The 12519-nt window shown below is 40.0% G+C and overlaps 3 protein-coding genes across 14 annotated transcripts; 2 read left to right on the top strand and 1 right to left on the bottom strand.

The window, feature by feature from the left end:
• The first annotated feature begins 332 nt into the window (after positions 1–332).
• LOC137728472 (uncharacterized) lies at positions 333–3745 on the top strand. The gene has a single exon (XM_068467251.2). The coding sequence runs from the start codon at positions 1065–1067 to the stop codon at positions 3363–3365; it is 2301 nt and encodes a 766-aa protein (XP_068323352.2). The 5' UTR covers positions 333–1064; the 3' UTR covers positions 3366–3745.
• Positions 3746–6594: 2849 nt separating this feature from the next.
• LOC137728909 (pentatricopeptide repeat-containing protein At4g20090) lies at positions 6595–12274 on the bottom strand. 11 transcript variants are annotated; one of them, XM_088677128.1, is made up of 5 exons: positions 10055–12274; positions 9576–9668; positions 9366–9434; positions 9172–9243; positions 6595–8422 (listed from the first exon to the last, which is right to left on the bottom strand). In XM_088677128.1, exon 1 carries the CDS (start codon positions 12060–12062, stop codon positions 10062–10064), a length of 2001 nt encoding a protein of 666 aa, XP_088533254.1. In that variant the 5' UTR covers positions 12063–12274; the 3' UTR covers positions 6595–8422; positions 9172–9243; positions 9366–9434; positions 9576–9668; positions 10055–10061. The 11 variants fall into 11 exon arrangements, with proteins under 11 accessions (XP_088533254.1, XP_088533253.1, XP_088533246.1 ...); XM_088677127.1 differs by having other exon boundaries at positions 9366–9467; positions 10055–12260; XM_088677120.1 differs by having other exon boundaries at positions 9172–9252; positions 9366–9467; positions 10107–12259.
• LOC137727303 (cationic amino acid transporter 5-like) lies at positions 6695–8635 on the top strand. 2 transcript variants are annotated; one of them, XM_088677129.1, is made up of 2 exons: positions 6695–8024; positions 8108–8365. In XM_088677129.1, the coding sequence occupies exons 1-2, from the start codon at positions 6695–6697 to the stop codon at positions 8311–8313; spliced, it is 1536 nt and encodes a 511-aa protein (XP_088533255.1). In that variant the 3' UTR covers positions 8314–8365. The 2 variants fall into 2 exon arrangements, with proteins under 2 accessions (XP_088533255.1, XP_068322268.2); XM_068466167.2 differs by having other exon boundaries at positions 6695–8635.
• Positions 12275–12519: the final 245 nt, after the last annotated feature.

The following is a 12519-nucleotide window of genomic DNA, read 5'->3' as shown; positions in this document are numbered from 1 at the left end:
ATTTCCTTATCTTTATAACCCTTAAGAATGTTTTTATATATTAGAGATGATATGCAAGTTGTTCAGAGTAATGCACTCACTATCTTGTACTTAAGTTCGAATATTTAGCAGGCTAGTTGGTCAAGACGGTATATCTGCTCTTACAACAAAATTTGAATTGATCTTCCATAATTTGGAATGGTTTTGAATATCATTTTGTCAAAAAAAATTAGAATGTTTTTAAGTGAAAACTATGTAGAATTTTTTCTTTATAATTTCCTTTTTGGGTCGGAAGTTGATTCAGTTTTTGACTACATTTGAGAGTGGTCATTGTCACTGGGTCCAATGGGACCAAAGGGGCCAGCTACCAAGACTGCCCCATTGTTGTGGGGATAGACAAAGCTCACTTGGGTTCCTCTCAGCCTCCAACCCCTTTGCTTCTTGTCGCTCATTGCCGCTTCTTGTCGCTCATTGCCACCTTCTTCCCCCTCCCTCCCTCCCTCCCTCCTCCCTTTTTTATTATTCTATTGCTATCCCAGCTTTACAGGCCCCCTCCCTCCCTCCCTCTCCCTCTCTCTCCTCCCTGTCTCTGTCTCTCTCTCTCTTCTCACCTACCGACTCCTGAGAGGTGGTGAGAGTTTTTTGGACCCTCCTCCCAAGGCCAATGCACCAGCACGCCTACAACTAGAGACAAGAAAAGCAACCGTTTTTTGGGGTTAAAAACCAGCCATTTTTGTTCTCTGGTAAAACAAGCAACCATTTTTGAAGGTGGAGGAGAAGAACCCGTCTGCATTTTTCAAATGCTTTTCACATTTCCATCCACTTTTTCAGTCATCAATGCTTCAGAGATCTGGATGGGACTCTCGATGCTCTTGGGTTTTCAGTAAAATTTCAATCTTTGCCCCACCTTTCATTTTTTCTGCACATTTTTTTAATTCAATGAGGGTTCAAATCTCCATGTTGTGACATTGCAAACCATGTTTTTGTATATTGTGTTGTGAGAAATGCAAGTTTCAGACTCCCCAAAGAACTCTGAATCATCAGCTCGTTGTTGTTGTTGTATTCCTGCTTCTGGGTTTTGTTGAATGTTAGCAATGAAATTAGGTAATCAACATAACGATTTCGATTCGTCTTTTGAGCAAAGTTTGAGTGGAAGTTTTAGAAAGTTTACATCTGGTTTGCTACAAAATGATATGGGATTGCTGTCTCCGGGCCATAGCTCGAATGGTAGTTTTCGGAGGTCTAACTCCGTTATGTCCACACATTCCGGCGCTTCAGCTTCAAGCAAGTTTGCCTCTTCTTCCAGAAGAGTGTCCAAGGGGCTAAAGGACTATTCAAGGAAACTTGTTGACCTCGAATTGTTCACAGATTGTATTGGGGATTGGGTTTCGGAGAATTCGTGCGAAGATTCAGCAACTGGTTTTGGTCCTCCCTTTATGATCGATGAATTGCGCAAGCTTGATGTGGCATTGGAGGGTGTTTTGTTTCAGCAACTTGTCCGGATGCCATGCTCACCTTATGCTTCCGGTGATCCAAATGAAGACGAATATCTTGCGTTGGAAGACTTCCTTCATGCTGTAGTGAGTGGTTTGTGGCATGCATTTTGGCATAAAAGAGGTGAGCTTCCGCTATTTGTATCTTGTCCGCGTTCTCTTGGATCCAAGTTTTATAGTGTAGAGAAGGCGATTTCAAGGGGAGGGCTTAGAAAGCTCTGTGGTTTAGCATTGATATCGAAAATTGGGAGTGATCAGCAAGTCCAATGGGATCAAATCATGGAGTTTGCCCTGTTTAAACCTGATATATTGTCAGGAAATGAGTTGAAATTATCAGCTTCCGTTGTCTGCGAAGCCCTCTTTTATGGTATTCATATACTTGTTTCTAGGTGTTTGAGCAAGGTTAAAGCTACAAAGAGCAGTTCTGTGTTCCTTTTGGTTCTGGATTCTAAATATGGAGGGGTGGTTAAACTTGGAGGTGATCTTAGTAAACTCGAATTAAACTCAACTAACCCGTACAAGTCTGCGGTTGAATGGATCAAGAACCATGCTGAAGTCTCTGTGTCTCCAGTGGACCGGATATGGAACAAATTCGGGAATGCAAATTGGGGAGACCTAGGAACTCTGCAGGTACTTTTGGCAACTTACAACGCTATTGTACAATGGAATGGACCGCCAAGGAAGTCAATAGCTTCATTAGTCTCGAATCACAGCCTTCGCCTTCAGAAGCGTAGGATGGAGTTCTGCCTCGGTGGGAATGAGAATGGTCTGGTTCCTTACCTACAACAATCTAGTCATCAACAAGGAGAGATTGTTGAAGTTGACCAAACTAATAGTCAAGTTTTCAAACACAGTGCTTCGCGTTTAAAGCTTAATCAGGGTGAGGTTTTGCTGCTGGAAGAGCAACAGCAGGGGCAGAAAACTTTCCAAGTACAAGAGTCTCTGGTGGCAGGGAACCATTACCTCTACAGTGCAGTTTGTCTAGATTATCCGACACAGTTGTTGACTTTATACATCGGCGCACATCCGACCAAACTTGAACCTTGTTGGGAGGACATGAGTCTTTGGTACCAAGTGCAGAGGCAAACAAAAGTGCTAAACATATTCAAGCATCAGGGAATTACAAGCAAATATTTGCCGGAAATGATTGCCTCTGGGCGAATTTTGCATTCTGGCCCTTGCAAGAAGCAGACCCCCGGGGGTCGATGTGATCATCCGTTGTGTGGGACGCCAATACTAGTGACATCTCCAGTTGGTGAACCTGTTTCATATGTTGTTTCTCAAGATGGACCCCTTTCCCCTGAGGAGGCAATTCGCTGCTGCAGAGACTGCCTAGCTGCTCTAAGAAGTGCCACAATGGCAAATGTCCAACATGGTGATATTTGTCCGGAAAACATAATTCGTGTCGTTGACGAACAAGGTTCAAGAAACAGTGGTTTCTACGTTCCAATATCATGGGGCCGCGCAGTTTTGGAAGACCGGGACAGTCCAGCTATAAACCTACAGTTCTCTTCATCTCATGCACTTCAGCATGGGAAACTTTGTCCATCATCAGACGCCGAAAGCCTTGTTTACCTTATGTTGTTCGTGAGCGGGGGAACAATGCAGCAGCAGGACTCAATCGAATCTACCTTGCAATGGAGGGAGACAAGCTGGGCAAAGCGTTCGATCCAACAGCAGCTGGGTGAGGTTTCACCTCTCCTCAAGGCATTTGCAGACTACGTGGACAGTCTCTGTGGAACACCATATCCTGTGGACTACGACATATGGTTGAAGAGATTCAGCAGGGCCGTGGATGGCGTCGGAGATAGGGGTAAAATGATCGAAGAAGTGGCGGTAACGTTGAGATTGAAGGATGTTGCTGAGTCCTCAGGAACATGTGGAGGGTCCTAGTTTTTTTGGGAGGGAGTGTTTGGTTTTGTAATTACATTTGGTGAGAGGAGATTCAACTGCATTTTGTGTTAGGGGCTCTCCGGGATGTCTGAGATCTTTACAGATTGGTGTCGTGCATGGCACCGTGATTGGGATGGACTGAGTGCAAATGTATCTGACTTGTTTTTGTGTTCGTAAGTTCTTGTTTTGTCTTTGGATATGAGATTCTGGTCTGTTTCCGTTGGAAAAATGGGTAATAAAGTAATTGCGCACGCAAAAGAAGTAGGAAATAAAAGAGTGGCTTTTTAGCCAAAATTGTCTTTGAGATTTGTATAACTCTTCACTTTGGTCCCTGATATTTGAAATCAATAGAAGTGTTCATTGAGTTTGTCCACCATCAATCATTTTGGTCATTTCTTGAAAAATCTTCATTAAATAAGGATAAAATGACAGAAATGTTCTCAATTTTTGTCAAATCATTTTGGCCTATTGTTTATTAAATTGAGAGTATTTTTGTCATTTGATCCTTATTTAACATAATTTTTTAAAGAATGACCAAAATGATTGATGGTAGACAAACTCAGAAACCACTTTCTATTGATTTCAAATCTCAAGAATTAAAGTGATGAGTTATGCAAATTTCAAAGACCATTTTGGCTAAAGAGTCTAAATGAGTGATGTGCCATTTAACAAGGTTCATTTAGCAAAACGACACTTTTTATTATCTACCAAAAAAAGCAACAATTTTGTTAGTAAGAAATGGGGAAATTTTTCGAATTTGCACCAGAAAATTTACCCAATTTACAACTTGTCATGTGAATTTTCATTTTTTGATTTACAAATGGTATTCTTTACTAATTTATTTAAGGGGAGAACTTTGAATTCGAGTAATAAAGTTAAAATTATAACCACCAATTCATTCCACCACTTGCATCACTTGAATTACCCAATTAATTTCAAATTTTCGTTAAGTCATGTGTGTGATTTATCTTTTTACGCCAATTGAGGTAACCATAGGTGGCAAATTACACCTAACTATTTATTCATGTGACCCTTGCTGCAATATTTTGTCAAATAGCAATTTGAGAATTTCTGTCTTCATCATTTTCCCCTTTCACAAGTAAAACTAAACCATTTTAGCTTCATCATAATCCGAACCAGCATGTCAGCATCTAGCATCCAGTACCCAATCGAACCACCAAAACCCTAAACCCCTGATCTATGTTGCACGGACGCTCCGCAATTTCGAAGTATCAAAGTGTCGGACATCTCGATGGGCAAAAACACTTCAGACACGGTTTAGACAGGTCAATAATTTGGACACAATCAAGACACAACTAAACACAACAAGGCATTTTTTTTGTAAATATTTAAAGGCATTTTGAGGCAATTTTGTTTTTGTTTTTTTTTTTTTTTTAACATGTTTAAGGTTTTTGTTACTGTATCTTCCGAAAAAGTTTGAAAAATAGAATGACTTGTTTACTATGTTAGTTTTCAACATTTTGTTCAGGATGTTCTTTTTGTCTTCGATTCGTTACTGTCGAATCTAAGAATATCTTACCAATCTAGTCGTGTTAGGTGACATGAAGTTCTGCCAACTCGTTTGGCTTTGCACATTTTTCACTGTTCCTCGGGTATATGTAGTTATTTTTTTAGGAATCCGGATTCCTTTGTCCTAATTCATTAAGTTCGAGAATCTGAATCATTGAAATTTGATTCAACGGCTAAAGTTATTATGACTTTTAAAGTGAGCCCTTGTTTGTAGCTATTGGATCAAATCTCAACGGTTCGAATTCCCGATAAATAGTATCAGGATTGAAAACTTATTTTTTAAGAAAAACTAATAAAAATAGCTTGAAAACTTTGAGTTTCAACGATAAATAGTATCAGGATTGACTTTTTAGTATAAAAACGTAATTTTTAGTAAAAATGAACAGTATTAGAAGCTTTTCGTTAAACTCCTTTATTTTTTATGTGTTGGGTTCATCTTTTATTAATCTAGTTCTGCTTTTGAAGGATCAAACTTGGACTTTTTTGGTTTGTTGTTGTCACGCGACTGCCTTCAATTATTGATAGTGAAGCTGAGGTTGTGCGTGCTCCATTCAGAACTCTTGACTTTTACATTGTTGCGTACAATCGATAGCGTGAGGACGAGAAATCGAAGGTAAGATTTGGTATGCGGTGATAAATAATCGTAACCACTTGAATTACGACGCGCTTGCATAATAACTGTTTATTTGAAGTGACTCAAATGATGCGGACGATAAGGTAATCCAGTGGAGTAGGCTGGTTTTGTCGGATTGTTTATTGTGATGACTTGGCATATTTATGCGGTGCAACTTGGCTTGAATGCATTATTGTCATTTACTTTTAGTCTGCAGATTCCACTGCTTGAGCGGTATTGTTTATCTTATCTACCATAAAATAATATACTGCCGTTTGTAGTAATATTTATTTTTACTTATAAGTTAAAGATTTAGGTTCGATTTTAGTAAAAAAATTCTGAATTTTATAAATTACAGTTTCTTTTTTCTATCTCATTGGTCCTTATTTACAATATCAGCATATCAATTTACGCTTAGCTTATTATTTTTAGCCTAGTATTTTTCGTGTTTATGGACGCATTCTGCATAAACCAACCTTGTGGATTGCTACGAAAAACACCATCGGATTTCAAAGTAGCACGATCTAATTCAAAAATCTCACCCAATTGAGCACGTCTAGCATATTTTTTTCATAGTAGCAGGATCATAAAAATTATTAAATTAATAAGGGCGTCCCTCAATTATAGGAATTGAAATAGGGAATTGACGAAATATGGGCTTCTGGTAGCAACATGCTATGGGATGGTGGTCCCGCTTATGGGGTCAAATCAATACATTCTAAGAAGATATTTGAATATCAATCTTATTGATGATAAACTTGTTTGGAAGTACTTTCAAAATAACTGAAAGCGTTTTTTGATGAAAATATTTTTGAAATCAATCATTAGTAATCAGAGTGGATCCTAAAAACGCATTTGAAGTGTTTTTTGCAAGAAACATATATATAATGATTTTTTCTTTGAAACCGAAAATCAATTTATTATAGTTTTTCCATAACAATAGTAAATAATAATAATGGGTCTTGATTTTGACACTTTGACCGCTAGAGCCTAGCTTGATGGACCTCTTTTAACTTAAAAAGAAATGGCAAGGGCAAGTTGTTGACAAGATTCCAAATCTTGTGACTGGTTCACATATATTCTATCATTTCACACTGACCTTCAATACGTTAAACAGAACTCAAAAGTATCTAGCATTCCACAGTGCCTTGAGTGCTAAGCAAATTACAAGGGACAAGAGAGAGTAATGGGTTCCATGGAAGTAGTGGGTGAAGATGTCCAGCCGAGAAGTTACTGGAGATGCAGCAAACAAGATTTCCTGCCCGAAGAATCCTTTCAGAATTGGAGCACATACCGAGCGGCCCTGTCGCAAACAGGCCACAGGTTCAAGAACCGTCTCCTCAGCAGATCGAATGACAACAATGAGATTCGGGAGCTTCGGAAGCAAAGTGAGAACGACATGAAGCGCTGCCTCACGTGGTGGGATCTCATCTGGTTCGGGTTTGGTTCGGTCATTGGTGCAGGCATCTTTGTGCTTACTGGCCAAGAAACGCATAAGCATGCTGGACCGGCTATTGTCTTGTCCTACGTTGCGTCTGGTATCTCGGCAATGCTCTCTGTCTTCTGCTACACAGAGTTTTCAGTAGAAGTCCCGGTGGCCGGCGGAGCTTTTGCTTACCTGCGGATAGAACTGGGGGACTTTGTTGCATTCATAACAGCAGGAAACATACTTCTAGAGAGCATTGTCGGAAGTGCAGCAGTTGCTAGAGCATGGACTTCTTACTTCACAACGCTCTTGAATCGTCCTTCCAACTCGCTACGCATCCACACAAATCTGGCGGAGGGGTTCAATCTGCTGGACCCGATAGCCGTCGCTGTACTAGCAATAGCTGCAACAATTGCAATGATCAGCACAAGGAAGACCTCTTATTTGAACTGGATAGCATCTGCAGTCAATAACGTTATCATTTTGTTTGTGATAGTTGCAGCGTTTGTCCACGCCAAGCCGTCGAATTTGAAGCCCTTTTTTCCCTTCGGGGCCAAAGGAGTCTTTCAGGCAGCTGCAATTGTTTACTTTGCTTATGGAGGATTTGACAATATCGCCACCATGGCCGAAGAAACAAAAAATCCATCCAGAGACATACCGCTCGGATTGCTTGGATCAATGACAATCATCACCGTCGTATACTGTTTAATGGCACTTTCACTGCCTATGATGCAGAAATACACAGATATAGACCCAAATGCAGCCTACTCTGTGGCATTTCAAAGCATCGGCATGACATGGGCCAAGTACCTGGTAGCTCTTGGTGCGCTTAAGGGAATGACCACTGTTCTTCTGGTTGGGACACTTGGACAGGCACGGTATATCACTCATATTGCACGAGCCCACATGATTCCACCATGGTTTGCTCTTGTTCATCCAAAGACAGGAACCCCCATAAACGCTACAGTTTTGATTGCCATCTCAAGTGGCTGCATCGCTTTCTTTTCGAGCTTGGATGTCTTGGCGAGCCTGTTATCAGTGAGCACGCTCTTTATCTTCATGATGATGGCAGTCGCACTTCTAGTGAGGAGATACTATGTGAGAGAAATCACCCCACAACAACACCTCTGGAAGCTAGCAAGTTTCTTGCTGGTCATTATTGCTTCCTCAATGGGGACTTCAGCTTACTGGGGGCTGAATCCCAACGGTTGGGTTGGCTACGTCGTGACGGTTCCTCTTTGGTTCTTTGGGACTTTGGCGATGGCGGTGTTTTTACCTCAACAAAGGTCACCAAAAGTTTGGGGAGTTCCGCTGGTTCCTTGGTTGCCATCCTTGTCAATTGCGACAAACATCTTCCTTATGGGATCCTTGGGTCCTGAAGCTTTTGAAAGATTTGGAATCTGTACTGTGGTAATGCTTATTTACTATGTCTTCTTTGGTCTGCATGCAACTTACGATATGGCGCATAAGCAAGACACGCCAGAATCCCTGAAAGTCGATGGCGGCAATATCAGAGAGAAGGCAGAGCCTTGAAATCATAGAACTCTCTGAATGTTTGTATGAATGCTGCTTCAGTTTCTTTTCATGTTATGATGCAACGTGTTCCGAGTAAAAATTGTTCTTAGTGTAACAGTAAACAAAACTATACTACTTGCAGCAATGTGATGATTACTTATAAATGAGTATCAAATGTCAGAATAATGCTGGAAATAGAATGCAAGCTGAACATATGAAAAATATGAACAAATGCATTAATCTGCGTACAAAAGTTAAAATATACAAGGCTGGGTTCATGGTATCCTTGCCACAGTAGGAAGAAAGAAGGCGCACCGATACAAATAGCTATGTGGAGATTTTGTTTGGTAACATGCAATCTACAATCAATTGACAGTTGAAGTTTGTTGTTCACTTTCGCTCAGTCTTGTCAGCAATGAAAGCGGTACAAAATAGTAAGAGAGAGTTAATTCTCAGACACATTTCACCACTAACCCAACGGTGTCACTACAACGCAAATAGATATTGGAAATTCGTTATGCTAGTAAAAGTTGTTCCACATTTTAGCATTAATACATTAATAGCCATCTAGTCTTAGACACAAAATGGAACAAAAAAATAAAATAAAATAAAATAAATAAAAAATAAAAAGAAGAAGAAATAAGAGTAATTCCATGTTCAAGAAAATCGATTACCATAACATGTCAGGCATAAGATGAAGAGATCAGTCTTCAAGTCTGTACCTGACTCCAAAATCACCTTTTTACCAACGGACATTTCAATATTCTCCAACAAGCTTATTGCCCCAGGTCGACCTGCACCAACTTAGAACCAAGGAAAAATCAAAATTTAGTTGTCTGTCTTTTCTGAAGAAAAAAAAAGAAGTAAATGCCTAATGAGAGATTTGATTGCAGTTCGTATAGTTTCAGTCAAGTACCTTTGTCATCTGCAGATTTGACCTATGCTGCTTAGAGGAATGAACTATTTTGCTCACTTCATAAAACAGCTGTCCAAACGTCACAATTTGCAAGAGTGCCGACTGTAAGAGACCGTGAAGCAAATCCACTTTTTCAGAAGTTTCATATGAGAACAATTTGATAGAAAGAAACGTAAAGCAGATAATGCCAATGGTAGTAATTCTAAGTACCTATGAAAGGCTGGATCACTTATATCATTAATCCTTCAACCGAAAGTTAGCCTCATTATTTCTGGTTTCCTTCTCCAAACCAATGGACAGAAACTGAAATATGCCAACCGAATATGAAAATTATGTTGTAGAACGATCACTGACATTAAAGTAACATTACTCTACGCAGTAGAAACCAATATTGATTTTCCAATCCTTGGCATACTATGTGCCCTTATATCCAAAGACAAATTTGTATTATCAACAATCTTCTAAGTTACAGCGTAGACCGCCAACTATATAAGGCAAGCGTACTGCATGCCAGTAAAGTTTAGATTGTAGTATGTGAGAAAATATGGGAGATTGAAATGAAAAGACATCACCTCCTATTTTTTACTCTAAAGAGTTTAATACCTAGCTCCGACAACCAAAGTAAGAAAGAAATAGTTCCAGTCACCGTCTAACCAAGCTTTGGTGAGAAAAATAAATAAAAGCCTTACTTTAAGACTAGCAATATAGGCTGCTCCAACATTTGTCAATGGCTGCTCTAACCTTCTTAGGCTTGCAAAGCTCTTGCACAACTTTTGTCCACACAGAGGCTTTGGGTGGCAAAAACTTTTTCAGCATTACTTCCACAATCTGGGAAGCACCTACTATCCTCTGCTGCTTAAATAGACGGACAACAAGCTCATTTAAGAACTCCCTTCCATCTTGAGGCGGGTTGAGCTTTTCTCTCAAAGTTCTCAGGAAGATGTCACATGTAACTGAATCGGGATCACAACCCCTATCCAGCATTCTATTTAAAATATCAATGGCAAGGGAGATATTACTCTGCTTGCAGATAGCATCGAAAAGTATGTTAAAAGTGATAACATCTGGTTGACATTCAGGCTCCTGACAAAGCATTTCATTGAAAAGTTTCAAACCCTGCTCAACCAAACCATCATTGCAAAGGCCATGAATCATTGAACTATAAGTCACAACATCAGGTTTATGTCCACTTCCCAACATCTTCTGCCATGCCATCAGGGCCTCTTTGAGTTGCCCATCCTTGCATAAACCATGAATTAGGACACTGTAACACACCTCATTATGCATAAAATTCTTGTTTGCCATTTCATTCCACAAACGAATGGCTTTTTTACTCTGACCCGTCTGAAAGAACCCCCTCATTAAGGAGCTATAAGTGAAGGAATTGGGCATGTAACCATTACTCAACATCTCACAGAATACTTCCTTGGCTTCATCTGGTTTTCCTTCTCGACAAAGGCCATCTATCAGAGCACTATAGACAACAGTGTTGAGTTTACATCCCTTCTCCATCATCGCCTTCCACAATGTCATTGCATCATCGGATTTTCCCTCCTTGAACAGTCCACTAACAAGGACCGAATAAATATACTCATTTGCATGACGCCCTCTTTCCTCCATAGAGATCAACACTCGAGCCCCATCAACTGCTCGTCCTTGCTTAACAAGTCCATTGATGATTGTTCCGTATGTCACATCATTAGGCACACATTTATTTGAAATCATTCGATTCAAAAGACTAACTGCCTTATCCAACTTACCCTTGAGACACAAACCATGAATAAGGGTGTTATAAGTGACTTCATTTGGAACACAGCCTTTGAGAAACATATTATCAACAAGCTTCGCTGCACGTGCCAAGTCACCCTTCTTGCACAATGCGTTTATTAACACATTAAACGTCATAGGACTCGGCAAGCATCCCTCAATTTGCATTTCATCCAACAAAAAGACCGCCTCATCAATCCTATTATCCTTGCATAATCCATCCATCAATGTACAATACGTGAACACATCAGGAGTGCAATTCCTACTCGGCATTTCTCTAAACAATTCGACCGCTCTATCAACCAATCCAAACTTACACATGGCCTTGATAATCAGATTATAACTGAGTACATTGGGCGAAATGTTCAAGTTTGCAGTACCAACAACACGGGAATAAAACTCTATAGCATGAGAATAATGGCCCTCCTGTATAATGACATTAAGAACCGAATTAAACGACTTAACAGTTCGTCTACACTGAAATTCATCCACCATTCTGTAGAACAATTCTACAGCTTTATTGGGTAAATGCGCTTTTCCAAAAGCTCTAAACATCAGAATAAAGCTCTTCTCAATAAAAACCCGCCTTTCGCGCTTCATGCGATCCAAAACCTGCTCCAAGGACCGAAAATCACCCGAATTCGCGTAATTCTCAATGAGTGAATAAAATGTCGAATCACCCGATCTGTAAGAACCCAATTTGGCACCTTTCCTGAACATTTCATCAGAAATTGGGGGCTGGATTTCGTCATTGTTTACAGGTTCGGCTTCGAGAGTCTGGTTGGATGGAATTGCAACAACTGAATAGTGAGAGAGAAGTGAAGAAGTTAACAACTCACATAGGGGGATTGGATAAAGACCCAGCTTCCAAACGCCCTGTAGGATTGAGCTGCCGAGGAGCTTCGAGTAGTAAGTTGAGAAATTTGGCATGGGATTAGAAGGGTTTCTTCTGGGTTTTGGATTGAAACCTGCATAAATCTCCAAATGGGTAGAGAGATACCGGAATCAAAATACTGGGTCTTGATGCGTTTTTTGGCGTTTCAGATAGAGGCGAAGTCTCCGAGTGAACTCGCTGAGTGGTCTCAGAATATCACACAGTCCCTTAAACCAGAGCAGCAGAAAGAAGGTAACGTGAAGAAATCCTGGTCGGAAGAAGAAGGAGACGCCGTTAGTAAGGGATTACATGCGGGACCGTTAGATCTCCTTCTAATGAGATCGTGCGGTTAATAATTAAACATGCCCTCAGCGATCCCATTTGAATACCAAAGGTCGAAAACACGATTGTTACATAAAACAAATTTACTGTTACGTGATTTCTCATGTTTAATAATATATTATTATGTGTAAGTTTTTTCTTACGTAATGATAAATTATTGAATAAGAATAT

Source organism: Pyrus communis, chromosome 10 (assembly GCF_041283825.1).
Source record: "Pyrus communis isolate YQ-2024b chromosome 10, ASM4128382v1, whole genome shotgun sequence".
Classification (NCBI taxonomy): domain Eukaryota; kingdom Viridiplantae; phylum Streptophyta; class Magnoliopsida; order Rosales; family Rosaceae; genus Pyrus; species Pyrus communis.
This window is presented reverse-complemented; position numbering and strand designations above follow the sequence as displayed.